At 43.9% G+C, this 21,940-nt stretch overlaps 1 protein-coding gene across 3 annotated transcripts in view; it reads right to left on the bottom strand.

Annotated features, from left to right (window-relative positions):
- kmt2a (lysine (K)-specific methyltransferase 2A) overlaps positions 1-21,940 on the bottom strand; it is a 64,274-nt gene that overhangs the window by 29,712 nt on the left and 12,622 nt on the right. For 2 of the 3 annotated variants that reach the window (XM_086035259.1, XM_086035261.1), the window contains exons 2-11: positions 12,959-13,031; positions 9,041-12,357; positions 8,437-8,614; positions 7,517-7,745; positions 4,781-5,475; positions 3,887-3,960; positions 3,245-3,481; positions 2,911-3,057; positions 873-971; positions 477-597 (exon numbers count right to left, since the gene is read on the bottom strand). In XM_086035259.1, the coding sequence (XP_085891385.1) occupies positions 477-597; positions 873-971; positions 2,911-3,057; positions 3,245-3,481; positions 3,887-3,960; positions 4,781-5,475; positions 7,517-7,745; positions 8,437-8,614; positions 9,041-12,357; positions 12,959-13,031 (5,170 nt within the window). The remainder of the gene's footprint in view (positions 1-476; positions 598-872; positions 972-2,910; positions 3,058-3,244; positions 3,482-3,886; positions 3,961-4,780; positions 5,476-7,516; positions 7,746-8,436; positions 8,615-9,040; positions 12,358-12,958; positions 13,032-21,940) is intronic. The other variant, XM_086035260.1, reaches the window with a different exon arrangement.

Below are 21,940 nucleotides of genomic sequence, written 5' to 3'. Positions count from 1 at the left end.
AAACCAGCACATGTTCTACTGATTCCTAAAGAACAGAAAAAGCGAGAAACACTTTTTTTCCTTTTGAATTAAGAGAGTGTACTATATGAAGAGAGTGTACTATTTCTTTTGGTAGGTACGGTGCTTGCATTGTCGAAGAACACAATATTCTGTGGCTCTGGAAAGATCAGTCAAAATGCTCTAAAACGGCTGGATGAAATGGAAAAAACAACTGGCAGTGAATGAATTTGTGAGGCTTGTTCCTGTGTTTATATTTACTGTACTGAGCTTGGGGATATTTATTGTTCTTATCGGTTTTCCTGTAAGCTGCTTCAACAAATGAATTTCACCTCTGTGGTCTAATAAAGCTTTATCAAATCATTCTATAAAAGCTTGATCAAATCATATCAGTTGTGACTCAAAGCTAAGCCCGCATCTATCCCGTGTGGTTCTTTCTTTGGAAAAAGGACAATAGCTAGTGCATGATTGCCACTCACCTTTAGCAAAGAGTTTGGCACAGTCGTGACACATGGAAAAGTCATGTGACCACTGGGCATCCCAGGACTTCCCGGGTTTGGTGGCTCCGCATCGCTTACAGCACACACACTTGGAGCAAATCTGGATAAACAAACAAACAAGTTGGGGACTATGTTGCTCAAACTACCGCGCAGTTGTGTAAAAAAACATTCAAGCTGTTGAAGCGACACTATGGCGAAAACGAAATGTTTTCATAGTTGCTGTCTGAGAGAAAGAAGAAGGATGGATTTGACACAAGCGTGCCAAAGCTGGAAACATCATGTGTGAACAAAAGGTTGGGAGAAGGACTTGCTGGGAGAGGTTTGGTGCAAGAGTACACACATAAAGGTGAGAAGCATGGAGCGTCATCATCATACCCAGACTTTCTTCTTTTTGGTGGGTCTTGCAGGGTGGTTGGGACCCAGGCACTCCGGGTGATAGCTGTTATGGCACTTATCACACTCCAGCAGCTGCTGCTATGGGGCCAGCGGAAGATCAGATCAGTAAATATCAAACATGTGTCATTATACACTAATAATAATAATAATGATGATCAAATAATCCCGATCCTTACGCCCACAACATGCTGGTCTTCTGGTGACTGAGAATTACAAAGATGTCAGCAAGTTATATCTATAGGGCATTTTTTTTATTCAGTACTCTGGGATGTCCTACACGCGGAAATTAAGAGTGTCTACCTCCGTGAAAATGTTTATTCCGCTACTTAAGGCTTATCTCTACACCCAAGCGTTTGGTTAAATCACATCTAATGTGCAACCAGCCTCTCGCCCTGACACAACCACTTACATCTGGATTTTGGCCTGTTTTACTGCCGCTTCACTTTGTCTTTCTTTGGTTTTGTCAGAGTTTTTCCTTGCTCGAATGGGGGTCTACACCAGGGAATGTCATTGACTTTTGTCGATTGCGGGCCTCTGAACCTACACAAATAAACTTTACTTAATCCACTTATTGATTGTTAAGATTGATTCTTGATCTTTGTAAACCAAGTGGATATTATGTTTTTTGTTAGCGCACAAAGAATTGATTGCTACACCAACTGTTGTAAAAAAAAATTTCTCTCTGGGAAACCACAAAGTCCCTGTAAATAGTATTTTTCAAAAATGTACTCTTGAGTTTTCACCGCGGTTGATTAGGTAGATTTGTTCATATGCACCCATAATTATAATAATAATGCACCAGATTTATATGGCACTTTTTCTGTACAAATGGACACTCAAAACACTCACACTGGATACATTATTCATGCACTCGCACATTGATAGTCTGGTGGCGGTAAACTACATATGTGGCCACAGCTACCAAGGGGCAGGCTGATGGAAGCGTGGCTGCGGGTACGGCTTCTCCGACCACCACCACCAAACATTCACCCCTAGCCGTATACCAGTGTGTGTGACACTGCAGGCACGGTGGGTGAAGTGTCTTGCCCACGGACATGACTTAAATAAACTGAACAGTGGACCCTCCGGTTACTGGACGACCCGCTCTAACTCTGAGACACGTCTGCGCCAAATTATGGCGGCTTGCACTCTCATGAGACCCAATACAAAAGTTGTATCAATAAGAATTCTCATTTTTACTGACACAATCATAGAAGGGTAATGTAAAAATATGTTTATTGTAGTTCACAGTGGTGCCCCATACTGGGAGCTGTTTCTAATACAGTAGTTAGGTTACCTAAGGCAGCGACATCCGAGTGTAAATTACCACAAAGACTGAACTACAATTACAAAGAAAATCACTGGGAAATGCTTTGAAATATGTCTAGATAAGATACACGCATGTTCAGAAGTGTATTAGGCATGAATTTTATGAGCCTGGAGCTCCCATTTGCAGGGAGTTGATTTATCTGCAGCGGTTTGACATGCCAGTGGCCTTGCCAGGAGCTTTCAAGCCACACTCTGCTCTCTACTAGTGCAGAAGAGCCAGAAATGGAAGCCAATCAAACTAATAAATAACTTAACGCCCTTTAGGTGAAGATTTGTTCCAAACAACTCAAAGCGTAAAAAAAATCTATTTGCCAGGCAGACCTCCAAAGAGCAGATCAATCATATCTGGGTTTCTTATGAACTTATATTAACAGGCCAAAACAATGCAACAAGCTTTTGATTTCCTTGTGTAAATCAAACATGTATACAGTAGATGTGTATTATGTAAAACCGCAACTGTAACGACAACCATGTGTAGCTAACGCCACGTGCAGCATGCACAGGATTTGAGTAAACTAATAAAAATCAGGGCACAAATCCATAAAGCTGATGAATGGCAATCTGCATGCAACGCCGGGAAGCGTTTGTCTAGAGAATATTCTGTAGCCATTTTTCATGCTGTGATCTTAGATTGAACTTCTTTTGTGCCTGGCCCAAGAAATGATCCGTACTGTACTGAATGACTCACTTTAGTTTTCTGGTGCTGGTGCCCGCAGGCCTGGCAGAAGCGACATCGGCGACAACACCAGTTTTCAAACTGCTCCTTGAGAGGACGCTCAGACTCCCCAAGGCAAAAGAGATGGAACGGTTCACAGCATACCTGGCAGAAAACAAACTAGAGAGACAGAAAAGAAACAGCACATGTTGTTTTAATGCATCAACAACCTTATTGTAGATTCCCGCCACCAACTTGACAGGCAAATGGAAACACTATACATTTTATGACATGAAGCTGGTAGGAAATGTCATTTTCAACAGTGCTTCATATCAAACAAATGCATTTGAAATATCAATTTCTTTACCTCAACATTTCCACTGCTTGCACATAAAAAGCAGAGCACCCTGGGTGTGACAGGCACAGAAGTGAGCTGGCTGAGGCCACCCGCCTCCCACACCTTCTCCACATCATGGTCCCTCTTGAAATCAACTCTGATTCGATGCACTCCGTCGCAGGGCGCCATGGACTTCGCCTGGCCCCTAGTCGAGGGAGTGCCCAGCCAGTTTAAAGTACAGCTGCCAGGGGATTTAGTGGTCAGCGTCTTCTCAGGTTCATCATAATAGAGAGGAAAGGTAAAGTACAATGAATAATTTTCTGTTTACAGCGAGTATCATTTGTTAAGGGTTTCAATTTGGAGCCAATTTAATAACAAATCCCCATAAACAGCTTCCATAATTACCGGTAAAAACATGGATACAAACCAAGTGTTTTACATGCTAAGAGGTGCATAAATTTCATTTGGTACCCAAAATGAGGCCATCCTCAAATTAGCTTTAGTAAGAATTGAGCAGAATATAGTGACTCCATACAGTTTTTAATAGTCTGTGGAAATTCGACCTGCACAGTAGCTAATCCCATTTAAGGGGTACTAATCTTCTAATTATATATAACAAACATTTAGCTTGATCAAACACTAAAAATGGCGGGAAAGGTCCAAATTTCCCACCTTGTGTTTTGGTTTCTGTTTAGGAGACGGAAGAAGGGAGCGTGAAGTTGGCTTCTTAGGTTGCTTTGGGTCAACTAAGAAAAAGAAACGAAAAAGGTGGGGGCGGAAACAGTCAGTCATTTCAATTTAACATCGCTTTACCACGGTCCTGTAGTGATTATCGCTTTTCCGGCGTCAAAAGCAGGTATCGCAAAGTAGCAAGGTACAATCTATATAGCGCATTGTCAGCCTGGGATCCATTCGTGCATCTACAATACCAAAGGGATACGCCAACAACTGCTGATCGCTCGTTGGTCAAGCATATACATTATCATCACTACAACATTGTAACATAACATTTGAGGATACAAGTCAAGAAATGACAAAAACGAACATATATGCAAACTTTAGTTTCTTTGGGGCGGCACGGTGTTCGACTGGTTAGCACGTCCGCCTCACAGTTCAGAGGTCGTGGGTTCGATCCCGGCTCCGGCCTCCCTGTGTGGGGTTTGCATGTTCTCCCCGTGCCTGCGTGGGTTTTCTCCGGGTACACCGGTTTCCTCCCACATTCCAAAAACATGCATGGTAGGTTAATTGGACACTCTAAATTGCCCCTAGGTGTGATTGTGAGCGTGGATGTTTGTTTGTCTCAGTGTGCCCTGCGATTGGCTGGCAACCAGTTCAGGGTGTCCCCCGCCTACTGCCCAAAGACAGCTGGGATAGGCTCCAGCACTCTCCGCGACCCTTGTGAGGACAATCTGTATCGATAATGAATGGATGGATAGTTTCTTTGGACACTATTTTACACAATCTCCGCATGGCTGATGCGCGCATAATTTCTGTGGAAAACAGACAGCCCGTAATGATGGCTGTACAGTGCTAAAAAGCAGACAAAAAGTATCGCCAGTCTCTTACTTGTATCTGATGCTGCTGTTGTTGAACTGTGCTGTTGCGGCGATTGCTGCTGAATCTTCTTCTTGGGCTCGCTTAATGGAATCTTGGGTGAGGCGTCTTTCCTTATGGGTGCCTGACCGCTCGGTGGCCCCTGCGGCTGTTGGGAAGGTTGAGGATGAGAGGGCATAGACGGGGAAGGGGCGGGGGAATTCTGGGCCGAGGATGAGGAAGAGGACGATGAAGAAGACGATGAGGATGACGAGCTGGACGAGGAAGGTGACGAGGAAGAGGAGGAGGACGACGATGCTGGTTGCTGCGCTTTTTGGCCCTTCTTGCTAGGGATGCTGCTCGAGACAGAGGGCTGCTTGGAGTCACGAGACTGAGCCTGGGCTGTCAACGTGCTGGTGGTTTGTGGGGATTCATCCGGGGAAGGAGAGGATGACGGAGCTGGAGAGGATCGTTGCGGTGGTGACTCCTGTTTTGACTTCTCCTCGCCTGGGTTGGGAGGAGGAATTTCACTCTTTTTGTAGGGCGGTTCCTCCTTTGGCGGTGCAGTAGTCGGCTTGGTGCCAGATTCCAAGTTCTGTCCTTTAACTGGATTGAGACCCTCCTTCTTCTCAGCTAACCTGTTCCTCTTTTTGTCCTTCTTACCTTTTCCCTGCTTCTGAAGAAACAGCTTTGACGGCATCCACTGCAAGTCCTGACACTTTCTCATCCTGTAGACGGGGACAAAAATCGACTCTTTTCATTTGTACAGGAAGTCCTCGATTTACGAACGAGTTCCGTTGCTATGCTGGCGATGTAACCTGAATTTCCGCGTATGTCGGATTTCACCGTTAAAGTCGGCATTTACATCACAATGCTTGGTATAAAAACCCCGAAAATACATTTAAATAAAAACATAAGGTGCTGTACTTAGCATTACTGCTGAGAGGTGGATGGAGAAGGAGGAGGGCGAAAAAGGCAAAGATACTTCTGGCGCGCGCACAGACACGATCAAAACACTCTGCGCATGCTCCACCGCAAGGAATACTGGTCTTTGTAGTACAGGAAGTGCTTGTATGAAGTGCGGTGTTTGGCATGCAACCCACCGTAAATACACAAGCAGAGGTAAACAAACTCAGAGGCGCAGCACAAATGTATCGTTTTTACTGGCACTAAGCAACTTTGAGAAGGATGGGAGCAACCCTAGCACACAAAAACAATAATAAATGTCCTAAATTGCTTTACGGCATACTCACTTCCTCCTTTCGCTATAAGGACAGAAGTCGATTCGAACGTCTACGCGCTATTACTGGTGTCGTGACAGAAGCCCCAAAACAAACAAAACAAAAAACAACAGTATTGTTTAAACAAAATTTGATTCATTGGCTTATCGCTATTCATCTTTCACACAGCCACTGGAAATAGAAATGTAATTCAGTCCAACTTGCAGGCCGACGAGAGCTAAGGATTTCACGACACTACGCGCTGGTGCGCATGGGAAATGTGGCTGACTTTTGTCAAAACACTACCGCTTTTGTCCACCTGGCGCCGCCATAATCAACAAAAACTGACATACATACATACACACAGTGTTGCTTTAACCTGAATATTGACTGCATGTAAACGCAGTCGCTATGGTACTGGGGACAAAATGGCGTAGGAGACACGGGCGGCCTAAAGTCGAAACGTAAGTCATAATTTGAGGACTTCCTGTAATATGTTGCATTGTTTGATGATTTGTTATATAGTGACATTCAAGACTACCTGTTTTGTAACTAGGGATGCCACGAGGTACCGACGCTATTGGTACTCGTAACAATTCTCAGATACTATACGCACTCAAACATCACTAGCCTGACATAGACCTTCTGGGTAGGAGCTATGTCAGCCATGCATGTGTGGTGATACTTTAAGGACATGGCTGACCCTTTAGGCAACTACAAATAATGACTCCGCAAAACGGTCACCCCGCAAGTTGTGGTGTCGGCAACCAACTTGTTTCGCAAGCCTCGTCTCCTACTGCATTCCTCATGCACACTGTGGTGAGTCGCCTTTCTTTGATGGTCTGGGATGGATGAAAATTAGCTGTTCATACTATGCTTGTGTTTTGTATTATCCAGACTAATTTGCTCATGACAGGGTTTGTTAATTGTTATAGCACAAACTGAGTTTTTCCACACTGAGCTAATTTTCAGTTGTTCGTGTGTGGTGCAGATGATACTGTGTTGCAGTCTCTGTGTCACTTTTGTTGTAATTTTTTGTTCCACAGTATTTTTTATGTGTTTGTCGAGTAATTAATCCTGGCTTGCGGTTTAGTGCAGGCGCCTTTCTTGTTTACATAAGCAGTCATGCAATAGCTGCATGTGCTGTGTTCAGGTGCACTTTGTGAATGAAAGTGAATGTGTTAATTTCTTCCTGTGCATTATTACACAATGGATTAAAGAGGAATTAACATTTGTATTTGGAATGCTGTAGTCAACACATACGATCAAAGTTGTACTGATTCATTTCATTGGGTCTATTTTGGCTTCTAATATGGGATATATTCTGTCAGTGTTGTCACAGTATTAGTAATGGCACGCTGTCACTCCAAAAATTTTATTATTTGTGTGAAACATATACCATGTTCAAGAAAAGTTTGTCTTTTTGAACAATATTTGATCAAAATCAAACATTTTCACCACAACTGCAATCTATAATGGCGTTATTAAGTATCTGTACTCAGTTTGGAAAAAGTGTCCCTATAAATAACACTGTTCTACTAAGACTTACTTGCAGCACTGCTTTTTGATGTTCCGCCCCCCAAACTTGGGTTTGTCAAGACAGTTGGTACAGACCCCACAATCTTCAGGGACCTGGCAACCTGAACACTGGCCGCAGCGTCGTGACCGTCGACCCTTTTTGGGAGGAGCTTCTTGAACAGCCTTTTGCCGTGTCTCCCGTGGCTTTATGGGTGGGGATTGAGGCTCGGCCTCCTCTGAGCCTGCTACTGATGACTTGTCTGAAGAGAGGAAAATGACACATCTTTAAATGGACCACAATGGAAGGGAATACATTCAAATGTTCTTGGCTCCAGGTTCATCAACTATTTGACATACACCACTCAGCCAAAAAGTAGTCACATTTTCAAAAGGTAACCAACTTTGTGTCGACCTGCTTCTAGGCTTCTGCTGTGTCACTGCTTTGATTATCTTATGCAAAGACAACCTTTAATTCAAGAACGAGTTATTTTTTTAGCTCTTGAATTCATTTACGGACAAGTCACAAATGTTTCGTCTTACATGCTGTCAAAGATAGCAAAGATTTTTCGTTTTTTAAATTTGATTTCACTGAATGTTTAAGTATTCTTGGATTTCATTTTGACAGCCCATCTCATGTTTTTTACGAAATTAAATGCTACTCAATGCCTTGGAAAGATAAATGTTTTGCCCGCTAAAACATATTACCCAATAGCGGGAAGACTTTATATTCATTATCCAAGTTCAGGTGGTATTTTGGGGGGATTGGGGGGGGGGGGGGGGCAGGGCAGAGGATCCCTAAACTGAAGGATGTAGACTACATGTTTACACGTACCATACCATACTAAATATGATGAAATTAGTCTAACGAAAGTATCATTATTCATCAAATTAATCAATACAAGAAAATTGGAAGCCAGAAAAGATGAAATGTTTCCCATTTTTTTCTCTCACCATCATTCCCCATGGAAGACAGGATCTTCTTCTTCTCCTCCCAGGGCAAGGCACTAAGTGTGGGCATATCATCAGGGAACACTGCACGATTACGACCAAGAGCCACAGCTGCACGACGGCAAACATGCTTGATACGTGGACTGTGTACGGAGGTCTCTGAAGAGTCACTCTCTTGACTCTGCTCCCAACAACAAAACAAGTAGGACAGATTGTTATACTCTGTTCAAACAAAGATCCATCGGTGCCTGCTTCAATGGAAAAATAATGCAAATGAAAACTCAAGGTCAACTCTATAAGATGGCCCAACGCTCGTACGAGTGCAATGACCGCTTATGTCCAATGAATCAAGATATTAGCTGGAGAAGAACCGAGGGAAGGTCTGTTCAAAGGAATGCTTTCAAAATCACAGGCTGTGCTGCTTTGTGCATAATGTATGAAGCTAACAGAATTCCCCTCAAGCAACACCCTCTGTGGGGCTTTCCAATCATCAGGTTTCACTATAAGTACAAATGCAGATTTATGTTTGTATACTAAAAAAAAACACTTGATTATAGCTGCATGGGGAAACAGAGAGATATGCTTATGCGTTTATATAAAAACTAACCTGGACCTTGGTTTGGTCCGCAGGCTTTAGCTTGCTCTTCTTTATCTCAAAGAGCTGGGCTTTGGCCTTTCTTAGAAGTCCAACAACGCGTTTGTCGGCTGCAGGTTGTTTTTCCGCTTGCTCCAGCACTGATCCAAGCGAGGAGACCGGGAGATGTTGTTTGCTTGGCTGAACTGGAAGGCTGACCGTCTGCTGGCTGGGAGCACTTTGATTCTCGTCTTCGTTTTCACCATCCTCCATATCTGCTCCCTTCTCACCGGATTTCCCTTTCTTAGGAAAACGCTCCTTAGCAATGGAATTGGGAGCAGGGGCATGGAGACCACGCACCTCAGTGGTTGGAGTGTCTGTTACCGCATCAACTGACATTGATTTTCTTCTCCCTGGAGCCTTTTTTGGAGCAAGAGATAAAAGAGCATCTTCTGAGTCCCTCCCATCTATAAAGAGGCTGGAGGGCACAATAGGGGAGCCATCTGGAGTCGTAACCATACTCCTTTTCTCCACATCCTTCCTCCCTTCCTTCTTATTTTCCTTCTCTCTGTGTTTCTCAGCATCCCTTTCTTTGTCCTTTGGAGCAGGCTCCTGGGGAGCTGACATGATTTTCTCTTTACTTCCTTTTCCAGCTCCTCGCCCTGTGTCCTGGTCACTGGCAGGAAAGAGGGGGAAAAGTGGCGAAGCTGCAGATGATGTCGTTGACAAAGGAGGTGGCGGATTTCCACCTTGCCCTCTCCTGCTGTCAGGTATCCCCTGTGAGGCCAGACCCATGGAAACGGAGAAATTGCCGAAAGGAGCAGGAGTTAAGGCACTAGTAGCTAGTGGAGTAGCAGTGCCCCCTGGCAAGGAGCTGGGGTTACTACTGGGGACCGAGTCAGACAGCGCCGACTCAGAGGATCCTCTCCCCACAGACATCCGGCCCCCGATTTGACTGCTACGCCTGGTCATTGAGTGGGAAGGAGACCGCATTTGGCCACGTAATAGTCCCGTCATCAGGCGTCTCTTATGCCGCGAGCTTCTGCTGGAGCTCGATGATTTCTGGCGGGAGGAAAGCGAGCCCGGGCTGCTGCCAGAGGACGAGTGCAGTGTTACAGACTCGAATATCCTATAGTGGGCTTCACTGGCCGTAAAACGCGGGGCGCGCAGCAGCGGGCTACGCTTCTGGAGAGGTGCATCAAAGCGGGATGAGGAGGGATGCTGGTGGTGGCTGTGAGAGTGATGAGGGGCAAACAGGCGGGTCCCCGTTCCTGATCCGCCACTTTGTGTGGAGAAGGCAACCGGAGCAGCCCCGCTTACTCCGCTGACACTTTGAGGCAGCAGGCCGACGTCCTGAGCAGTGAGAGGGGGAGGACGGAAGTTGTCAAAAACTGGTTTCCGAATGAGGCCCTCCTTGGCGTACTTGGCAGAGGAGAAGTACTGGTATTCAGGGTGGGACAGGGACGTCCAGCGGAAGGTAGGCTCTCTCAGGATGGAGCGGCTCCTTTTGTCTGACATGTTGGATAGCACTGATGACCCAGACATAAATGGAGGGATGGGGTGTGGCAACCAGGGTGACTGAGAATGATGCTCACTAATAGCAGCTGTACTAGATGAGGCTGACTGGGGAGGCTGCGGTGGTGTGAGGAGTGGAGGAGGTGGAGGAGAGGAAGAAGAAGAGGCCGTGGATGACACTTGTTGTGAGTTTAGAAGTGCAGAGGAAGACATTAGCACTCCAGTGGGTGGGCTGATGATTGGCTTTTTGGCGCTGGTAGCTAACGTCTCCCTCGCAGTCTGGGCTTGAGTCCCTCGACTCACCCCCTGCCCTCTCCGGCCACGGCGACTCCTCTTGGCTAAAACACGCTCCGGCTCCGAGGGGGGCGAGGGAGGCTGGGAGCTGTGTAACAGGTTAGGCTCCCTCTCTCCCTGCGAGGAAGGAGACAGTTCCTCGGGCTCCGACAATGCTTGCGTGGCCTCGGACGCCTGAGAGTCGCACGAGGAGTCGTCCAAAGTGGGGCTGCTGGATCTGGAAGACTCTGCAGAGGAAAGCTGCGACGAATGCTGTGACACGGCACTTGATCCGCAAGAAGCCGCGCTACTGCTGAATCGCCCATTGGCCGCGTTGTCGGTATTGCTATTGAGCAAACTGTCGGTTGTTGGTGGAGCGGCAGGAACGGGTGCTGGAGGTGGAGGAGGAGGGAGGGACTCCATGGGTGCAGTAGTACCAGTGCTGGTGGCGGCCGCTGTAGTGGAGGCCACCGCCGGCAAGGGGGGGGAAGAAATAGTAGGGGTAGGTTGTGTGGATGTGGAAACTGATGAGCTTGGGGCCTCCAACCGTGCGATCTTCATATGGGGGTGAGGGGACAAGAAGTTGCCTTCGTCTTCGATGAAGCGCTTTGGTGTTTTGATGATGCGAAGGGAGACGGTACTGACCACAGGCATGATAAACTGCCTGATGTTCTTCAGCTGCGTCTTCCGAATACCAGCCTCAAAGGCACCTGTGCCACCTGCCACAGCTTCCTTCTCCATTCGTTTCTGCGCTCCTTTCTTAGCACGCTGCAGAAGCTGTTTGGCAATGGTCGCATCAGTGCGCTTGGACGGTGGGACGATCCTGACGGGTTTCCTGTGTCGGGGGCTTTTTCGGAGTCCTACCGCCCGGTCCGGCATTGAAGCAGATGGCGAGGAGGGAAGATTGGAAGAGTCCTGGTCTTCCCCTGTATTCACATGAGTCAGCATGGGCTGCTGTGGTTCTGCTCCTCTGTCCCCACCCTTGCAGGCTTTATGTTTTCCTTCCCCACATTCAGTGGAGGTGGACAGCTGAGCCGCCGCTGCCGCCTCAGCTTTGAGACGCTCTGCTGAGGGGGGGCGTCCACGCCTACGTCGAGGCACGCCGGGCAACGCCTTGAGCCGGGACTTGAATGATGTCAGTGAAGTTGCTCTCTTCAGGTTGGGAACTTTGGAATCACCCCGCCCACCTTGGGGTAGATCAGGCGGCTGAGCAGAGCCCAGCGGTGCTCTCTTTGCACCTTTGTCACCTCTGTCTTCCTCGTTGTCCACGCTTGACTCAGACCCGGCTTGTCTACTGTCCTCTGCTGCCACATGACTGCCTGTACTCCAAGGTTTTTTGGAACTTGAGGATGGGGGACGGCCTCTTCGCTTTTCCCCAGTGCCAGGTGGCCTTCCAGGCAGCCTTTTCACCTTCTCTGCTGGTCTTTCAGGACCTTCAGGTTTGGCCTGTGTGGGGGAGAGAAAGGAAGAGGGGGAAAGTCGACCTGCAGCAGCAGCTTTTTGGGCAGTGAGAGCGCGTGGCGGACGTCCTCTTGGCTTCTTCTCTTGAATGGGTGGGCCCGCTGATAAATCCAAAGCACAATTTAAAGGGGAAAATGTTAGTCTTTATTACAGACACTACAGGTATTACTCTTTATAATTCATGTGTTTAAATAAAAACAGCAACACAAAAATAGACATCCTGATAAAACATTAGGTCAACTACTACAAACTAAATGGATGACATTTCATTTAATTATTTCTGCATTTAAGAGAGAGAACAGAGAATATTCACGGGAATCCAAGAGATAATAATACTCGACATAAGCCTGGTAAATTACAACATGGTCTAATAGGATCTCAGAAAAAGACAAAATGCTAAATTGTAACCTCTCCCAAATCTGTTACACACCCCAAAACAGATAAGATGCGACAGCTCCCGAACTTGCACAGAACAACAGAAGTTATTGCGCTTTTAAACAACTGCGTTTTTTGTCATTTTCACGATGTCGCTTTTATTTTATGGAAATATCCTTCAAAGATAATCTAACCGTCTGGGACAAAGTCCTGTTTATACAGTATATCAAAAGGTGTACACAGGAAGTTCCGCACAAACGAGGGGGAAAGACATGGCAGAGGTAAAAAAATAATAATAATAATAATAATTAGAAGTGGTTTCAGTACCTGAAGTGGTTGTTGATGGACTTGGTATTCTTTTTTGCTCAGTGCTTGTTCCAAATCCTCCAAATACTTCTTCCTAAAAAGAAATAAACAGAAGAAAGGCAATTAAATACTTTCTGACCAAATAGTTGGCATCCATCTGTGTACATATTTGTCAGATTTGCAACACTTGAGTCACTCTTGAGTAAGACAAAGATCAGTTAGCCATTCGATGATGAATGTAATGGTTAAGAAGATATGAGGGCTTTGAGACGTTCACTTTCCTGTATGATAGTAAATAGACTGCCAATACATGGTTGGTTGAATAAGCAATGTGATAATATTACAGAGGGCTTCAGGAAACTGAAGTCAAAGTGACATTTTAAAGAGCAAACAATCAATCGATTGATTCATTAATGCACACGGTAAGGGTTCAAACCACAGAGGATAAAATGAATTGCGAACATTCAGATTGCACTCAGTGACTAACACAACGCCTGCAATGTTTGCAGGATCCCTGAGGGGAAGCAGTCACATGTTTAGGTGCTTGGTTATAAGTCATAAGTCACACCAGCACAATCAAATGTCTCAATTGTGACTCAGGTTTCAAAGATATGACTGAATAGGAGCTGATTTAAGGATTCTGAAGAGCTAGCATCATCAATATATGAGGCAGACAGGATGTCGACAACAACTGACCACAAAAGTGCGGAAGGAAATGCTAGTGCTCTATTTTAAAGATGTAATAATTTAACAATATGTTTATTGTAGTTGCCGTTGTGGTTTTCTGTGCATAATACTCCCTTGCGGGAGATTATTGATCATCTAGAATTGTGATTCCCTTAACCACATGACAGAGTCAAATTATTCTGAACACATTTTAGCATCATGCAATGCAGTGCTACACCACCACAAAGGGCAAAGCATTTTTACACTGGGTGGTATCTAATAGTTTACTCTACTCATGAATACTGAGCCCCTGTACCAAACTGGCCCCGGGGCTGAATTTTTAAAAAACTGCTGTATCAATAAGCTCCACCCTTACGTTTTTGTTAACAGTCTTGGAGAAATCACTCAAATCAAGTTTTGATTGATTTAGGCAATATGAACGTTATTTTGCACCTTCTACCTCTTGGGTCTCGTCTAACTGTTTATTTATTTTACATTAATGTCATTGTAGATGCAAGACAAAAACATTTATTTAAAAAAAAGAGAAAAAGCAACGTGAGTTCTAATATGTTTGTTTTGGTGTTTTTCTAAACAAACAAAAAAAAAGTACTGATAAGCACACCGTTAAGGCGCCAGATCGCTAAGCAGTATCGTTAAGAGTAGAAGTATCGATAAAATCTTATTGATACTCACCCCTATTCATGAAGCTAAGTAAGAGAATAAAATTAACATGTCTATAACTATTAGGAAAACGTAAAACGATCAAAACGAAATGCAAACACACTGCATTACCCGTTGTTTTTTGTTCCTGTATGGGCTTTCCAATACTCTTCCCCTCATGGGATTAAACGCCTCTACCCAGCTACCTTTGTTGGCAATGAATTAGAGAGGGTATAACAGTGTATTTGAATCGATTAACTGACAATTGGGTGGAATTGATTGTTGATCAATACAATTTTCTGTCTTGCCTCTCCTCTACAGTCTACACTCAACGAACAAAAATTGTCATAAAGGGTGGTTGAATACAATGAAAAAAGAAAATCTGAACATATCTTTGCTCCCCTTTTCAAGTTTACTGTATGTATGTAGTGAAAGACGACCTTTGGCACCCACTGTGCGCCTTTACATTTTCAACTGAAGAGTGCGTGTGCGCTTAGGAGTTGAGGTGAGGATGTCTTTTTATCATGTTTATTTATAGCAGTTACTGTGCAGGGATGCACTTGAGGCCTTGTTGGCCCAGTTTGCAATGCATCTGCTTTGCGAGTGCGGTCTTGCACATGTAAATGACTACCAGCCAGGTAAAAGTAACATCACCCAGATGAGTGAGCAAGAAATCACATGTTTGAAATGCAACCATTATGCACATTTAAAAGGAGGGGAAAATGTGCACATGCATTCACTTGTCCCTGACCATCTTCTCTAAGTAAATGCTCCGTTGCTAAGCATTCCAACCTCTTCCCCTTTCCTCACAGTCATTCCAGTCTCCGCTCTGAACATGCGGGCCCTCTCGGTAGGCGTTGTTGCAACGGTTGGGAAAAGGGGGGCGGGGTGCCAACGGACGACTCTGACTCGCTGCGATGGTGTGAGTAGACCTTGATGACATCACACGGCGTTACGCGAGAGAGCAGCTGCACAAGGGCGAACGGCATGCCGCCTCATGAAAACGCACGTGAGCTCACGGTTCAATTTGTCAGGCGCCCGTTCCACCAAATTTTTACTACTAAGGTGGATGTAAACAAGCAAACAGTGGAGGTGAGTGTGCGGGGGAGGGGAGGAATGGCGGGGCAGGCATAGTGAGGAAAGGGAATGAGGGAGGGAAGAAAACAAAACATGGGAACATCATCTCGGCTATTAACAACAACGGGTAGCGAAGATGTCTCCTGGGAGGATGAGAGGGGTCAGGGGCTACGACATGCTCGTGCACATGCCTGCCAATCCCAAGTCTAAACAGGCCTCCCACGCACAACAAGGCCCCCTCGCTTTACGCCCACGGCCGTGTGATGAGCTCAGCAGCAGGAGCATGCTCAAGGAGGTAACTACAAGATGTAAACAAACACAAGAGTGTGAGGCACGCTCCATATGCCACTTCATTTTTAGCAGCCATGACGTTAGTGGGAACACCAAAATGTCCCTTTACACATTTGCACAATACAGGCGGTCCTCAGTTAGGGCTGAATGATTTTATGTTGGGGTTTTTTCACACTAGTGGGAAAATGGCTGCCACCTTGAGGTGGATGAAAACGGTTGGATTTTGCTGCATAAGTCATACTCCGCAAAGACTAGTGGGGATGCATAGAACAGGTTAGTGGTAAAGAACATTTCTGACTTTCTCTTTAAGATGGAATCTATGCAAACGCAGTAGCTAGAATTACTGCATTATTTGCATGAAAAAAAACTTGTAGGCAGCTAGGCCATAAATATAAATAGTGTTGTAAATGGGGGATTCCTGTAAATGTACAGTAAATTTCTGATAGAATTCCATAGGAAGTTAAGATGGGGAATTTTTGTCATAATCAGACAACCATGCAAAGTAGAGAGTGCTCATTGTCCACATACGAGAGCATTACAGTACTGCTTCAACACTCACACACACACACACACCCCCACACCCCCCCCACACACACACACCCCACACACACACACTTTTCTTAAGCGGTGACATTTCTGAGGCTTACTCATAACTCAAATTCAGGCTCGACCACTTTTAACTCAAGAAATTCAGTTCAGTTCAGAACTTGAACTTGAAGAAAATTTGATAAATGTAGGATTTTTGTAAGCATGATGGTTGATCATCTGGCCCATAGTGGCAAGGAAAACTTGTAGTTAGGGGTTTGTGACTCTCGTCCTGGAACGTTTCCGACACACCTCATACACAAGAAGTTAGGCGAAAAAAGGGATATCAAAGTCCAGACAGTGTAGATGACTGCTAACGTTAGCCGCAAGCCGCCATCTGGCTGGCTTCTATACACATCTGACCTTTTTCTGCCCCTTGGTTTAACATTTTGCATTACAGAAGTACTGCTTTGCATGCCACTGCTTGTTTGTTGTTACTTGGTTACAATATTGCCTGCACACTAGGTAACCGTTTACAGTACATTATTTAAAATTGAAAAAAATGATTGTGAATGAGGCACCAACGAGGAACAATACTAGTTTGGATCGGCATTATTGTACACCTTCAGAGAGGCATACACCACCTCTTGCAAATTCCTGAATTTTGTCTTTTTGATACCTCATTGAAATTGTACGGAAAATGTCAAAAGCATTTGGAGTACTTTTCACTGTTCTAAGAACTGGTGGTGCAACAAACTGATAGTTGTTTCTAATAATCATACAATAATATAATCAAACCTGACCTCCTTTGTCAAGGCACAGTTGTTGATACAACTCTTGTATGATATTGAGCATTGGTACCTAATGAAGCGACCAGTGAAGTGTCGTATTTCAGCGGATATGAAAGAACTCAAAGCAAGAATGATCTGAGTTGCTGCAGAAAAGAATGGCGCGAGGGAATGTCCCTAAAAGGCACAAGTTGAATGTGAATTAGTTTTGCTCAGCTCATTTGTGTATCAATTTGACTAGGTAAAAACTTCAGGGACTTTTTCGATTGTATGCAGATAAGGGACTGCATTCCCCTCCTGTGAACAATCAAGAGAGGAAGAAGAAAAAAAAGATTCCATTATTAATGTGTCTTGATTGGTCAGAATGTAAATGTGCAGGCTGCTCCACTGTTAGTGTATAATAATTTTCAATTCAACCACAAAAGCCTTAGTCATGTAATTTTAGTCACTTAAACTAAGACTCTAACCATTATACAACATTTAACTATTTTGAATTGTGGGTCCAACTGGGGCTTTCCAATGAGATTTTCTTTTAATCATAAAAATTTCCAGTGATCAAGTTTATTTCACTAAACTTTCTCACTTAACTGCTCAAGAGGCTTTTAAGTTTCCACAGCACAGATAATCATCACTTCAGTCTTTTCTGCAGGGACTACATTTACATGCTGTCAATATTCCAGTTTAAGGTCAAAATTACGGTTTCTGAAACATTCGGGATAACGCGTTTCCCTGCGTGAGTGGACAGACACTATGTTTACATGCTGTCAATATTCAGGTTATTGTCAAAATTCTGATTTTTGAGTCATTTGGAATAACCCGTTTGCATGGATTGACCGGGCAGAGTTGCCCCCACATTTAACTTGCCCGATTGAAACGAAACGCACGGACATTGCTGTAACGCAATTATATGTCCAATGAAAGATACATTTTGTAAACCAGTGGGAAAAGCGTCACTTTTTACTTCCTGGTCGGCTACTACATCAGCACTTCCAAATATGGGCATACTGTTGCGCGTATGAATAAAGGGCTTGTCTGAACGTGGCGATTGAACAGATGACATTCAGCAAGCGAGGTACCAGCTATGTGCATCTCATGCATGCACTTTGACGAAAATGAGATGGAGGGAAAAAAAACGCTTAGTGTTGTTGTACTGTGTCTGGAAGGGGAAAGGGGGGGGGCGGGGGTAGAGGGAGTAACCCAAGCATGATATTCGAGTTTAGTCGGAATCGCTGACGGAAGCTCGTTTAAAATTAGACGCGGGCCAGCCTATAGATGGGTACTATTAACACCCCATCCCCCGGAAAAAAAGCGAATGACGGACGACGGAAGGATACCCATGCTGCAGACGGATGACGAATAACAAATGCTCAATTTGCAGTAGAATGCCCAGCTCTGGAATTAAGCAATAAGTGTGAACCAAAGAACTAAGTGTGGGATTCACTGGAATGCATTTAATGATAAAATCAATTCCAGCACATTAAAAAAAAAAAAAAAAAAAGCACAACCAATAATAGTATTTTACTAGTACTACTACTTAATACATTGGCATTTTTACATTTAGATCATTTATATTGATTTAAATCTAACTTTAAGATTACTCAAAAGGCTGCGATGTGTGACAAATGTCTGCAATGGCACAGAAACCGGAAACAACAATTATGTGACAAATTCCTCACACGAGGTTAGCAAATGGTCTTCATCCCATTAAAGGCAAGATGTTGAGGTTCTCTACTTTGATTTTTTATGAATTCAAACCAGCCTGTCATTGTTGGTAGTACTCTAGTGTAATCAAATGTCCACTTAGCGGAAACAGTTTGCTGGGCAATGAAAGCTGCGTCACCGCTGACATTCAAGATATAAGTAACACTACTGATCTGAGCAACTAAATCAGGTCCAGTAATGAATAAGACGGGGACTGTTTAAGTAAGAAAAGGAGTGAGTCACCTAGAAGTTACACATGATAAAGTACACGTATTAGGTACATTGTACATGTTACAAGCTTTTGCATCGCCCTTTAACAAGGCACCAAACACCACAAAATGCTGTAAAAGCAGCCCAATGTGCCATTATGGACTAACTATGAAGGTTAAAGGCAAAGTATAAATCTCATTCATAACAAGCAAGACAATAAAACATCATAGCACAACATCATTTATTTTATCCCACCGGGATACATTATGATTGTTAGTCATTCATACATAGAGATTTTTTTTCTTTAGGATCAGGATTATTCAGGATCCTACGCAAGCCCATTCCCGCCAGTAATTTTTTTTTTTTTTTCCGCCAGTGGATTTTTTTTTTTTTTAGTCCCGCTGGTATAAAAAAAAAACTTTCATGTGCAAGCCCCATCCACAGGCAATCACTGTTTGAGCTACAGAAAGTCGCACTCAAAGGGTATGCAAATGTTTACTTTATGAAAGTATTATTGTACTCGTATTTGACAACGTGTGTTAAAATGGTGTGAGTTGTGGTTTTATAGGCTTTTATGCATATAGCCCATTACGTTGAAGCAAAGGGTTGCACGCACTAGGTGGGTATACCTATGGTCCTACCCCGCCCCTTTTTTTCTCCACTGGTGGAAAGGGGCTTCTAAAAAAAAAAAAAACATCTACTGGCAGGAACAGGGCTTTTAAAAAAAAATTAAGTTTTTTTTTTTACTGGTGGGCTTCTTCCAAAGAATTTTTTTTTTTTAACTGGCGGGAATGGGCTTCTTCCAAAGAAAAACTTTATTAATTTATTTTTTATTTATTTTATTTTATTTTTTACTGGCGGGAATTCGCTTCTATAGGTTCCTATTTGTAATGTTATCAACATGGAAAACAAGGTACTTCATCAGTTTTGTCAAATGTAAAAACTGTCCAAAGGTTTGTGAAATCCATTGGAGAAACTGTGGGGAGCTAGCTCAACTTCACATAGCTAGAATGCTGTGCTTGTTTTGACAGTAAACTAAAACTGAATCAACAACTGCAGTAAAAGCTCAGCAACACGGGCTCGGAATAAAATTAAATTTTCCACCCAAAATAATCAGATTTCCAATTTGAATCCATTACTTTTCACCCAAAAACTTTATTATTCGTACAGCCCTTCCACCACTCTTTCCCCACCTTAATATTTTCAGGCAGTCTGGATGCCTAGTGGCAATATGCTGCCTTTCATAGGTCAGTCTTGGTAATACCACAGACATCTGTTTTGGGGGAGGAGACTCGTGATTGTCACTTCCCGGTTCTTTCCTTGACTTGTTTGGCATCTCTCACATTCAAAATATATGTTTACTGCTTTACACCGTCTTCCATGAACCATTAAGTATCTCGTTAATTAACATACACACACGTGGCACTCCACAGTTAATGTTTCTAAAACTTGTTTGGCCTTGCCACAGGTCTGCCTTCCACTGGGTGCCATTCTTGTTATCTGTGGAAAGGTGGAATTTTAAATAGTTTAGAAACCCTTTGAACCATTCCAGGAATCTGTCTTTGACATTTACAGTACACACAGAGTGACTCATCCCCTTCCTGTAGCGAAAATTGGTGATGATCTTATACTTCTATATGTCTCTGTATGACACATGCCTACAAAATGTTTACACACAACAGTGGAGTACACTCTACAGTAGTGCAGCTTTGCTTTGAGCAATCTCACCTCCCCCCAACCTCAGCCACCCAAAGCAAAAGGTGGTCTTTTGTTATTTTTGAGTGTCCCAACATGGAGCTGTGCAACTGTTTGACATTTGCCTGATAGCACACAGTACAAAACAAACATTTAGGGGTAAGACGACTCCTCTTTCAACACCTAACACCTGAAGAGCAGATAGACAGTGGACAAAGACGAAACGGGCACGCGCGGATTATACGTCTCACACATAGACACACGCGTACAGTGCAGAAAAGGAACACATGGCTACTGCTGCATGCACAAAGGGGACATCACATCTCAGGGGGACACCTTCTGCCCCTACGACACTCAAAGCGGAAGAAAAAAGACAATTCCAGCCGCTCTCTTCATCGCGACTCCTAAAGTGGAGGTGAAAGCGCCTTGGCTGCTGTAGCTCAATAAAGCCATGGATGGGAGGGTCTGTGACTAATTCTCCTCCCAATGTTGTCCCATAGGGATAAAAAGGGGCGGGGGACTGGGTTTGGGGGTCGTCCCGCATCCTTTGATATCCCTGCCTGCGCTCTTTCAGCCGCCCACACTTTGTGAGCAATAGAATAAAAGCAGACACAAAGCTTCCTGCTCCAATCCACACGATGTCTCTGCGATGGGTACGCGGGGGAAAGCGGGGGAAGGGTCTCTTCTATTTAAACAGGCCAAACACCTGCTGGACTCGCGCCCCATGCACCAAAACACGCCATGTCTCTCAAACCAGTGGGCCACAGAGGCATATGGGTACATCAACATAACGGCATTGCAAAAAAAAAAAAAAAACCACAATGCATGATGCTGCTCAGCCCCCAATTTTTTGGGATTTGGTATTAATCATCTCCATAGAAAATAATAAATAATCCGTGAGCCATTATAAAACTTTATCAACCATACGGGCAATGTTTCAATTGACATTTTAACATCTTATACAGTAGAGTTGGGCGGTATTCAAATTTTGAATCTCCTCATTATACCGGGGTGTACGGTAAATACCGTCACTAATTTCAGACTTATATTGTAGCTTACCGACCACCACGAGTCTGTCTAGAATAGGCTGAACTCATAGCCCAAATCCACGATCGATGTTTGTTTACCTTTTAACCACCGAATTCCTAATCAATTCGAATGGGTTGTTAATTGTACTTTGTGAAAAAAGAAACATAGTTCTACAAAAAACAAACATCCAATTTTATCATAATAGTAAATGGTCAATGAAGTGCACTTAGTGTTGGGCAACATGGGAAAAAATAAAGATTTTTAAAAATAAAATCACGATCACGATTTTATCATGATTTTTTACATCGTTTTTTAGACTAATTTGCACATTTCTGACCATTTTCCTCAAGTTAAACATAAA

The sequence above is a fragment of the Filicampus tigris genome, chromosome 7, assembly GCF_054856515.1.
Source record: "Filicampus tigris isolate MCC_2025a chromosome 7, RoL_Ftig_1.0, whole genome shotgun sequence".
NCBI classification, from domain to species: domain Eukaryota; kingdom Metazoa; phylum Chordata; class Actinopteri; order Syngnathiformes; family Syngnathidae; genus Filicampus; species Filicampus tigris.
The sequence above is the reverse complement of the archived record's forward strand: the minus strand, read 5'-3'. Positions and strand labels throughout refer to the sequence as shown.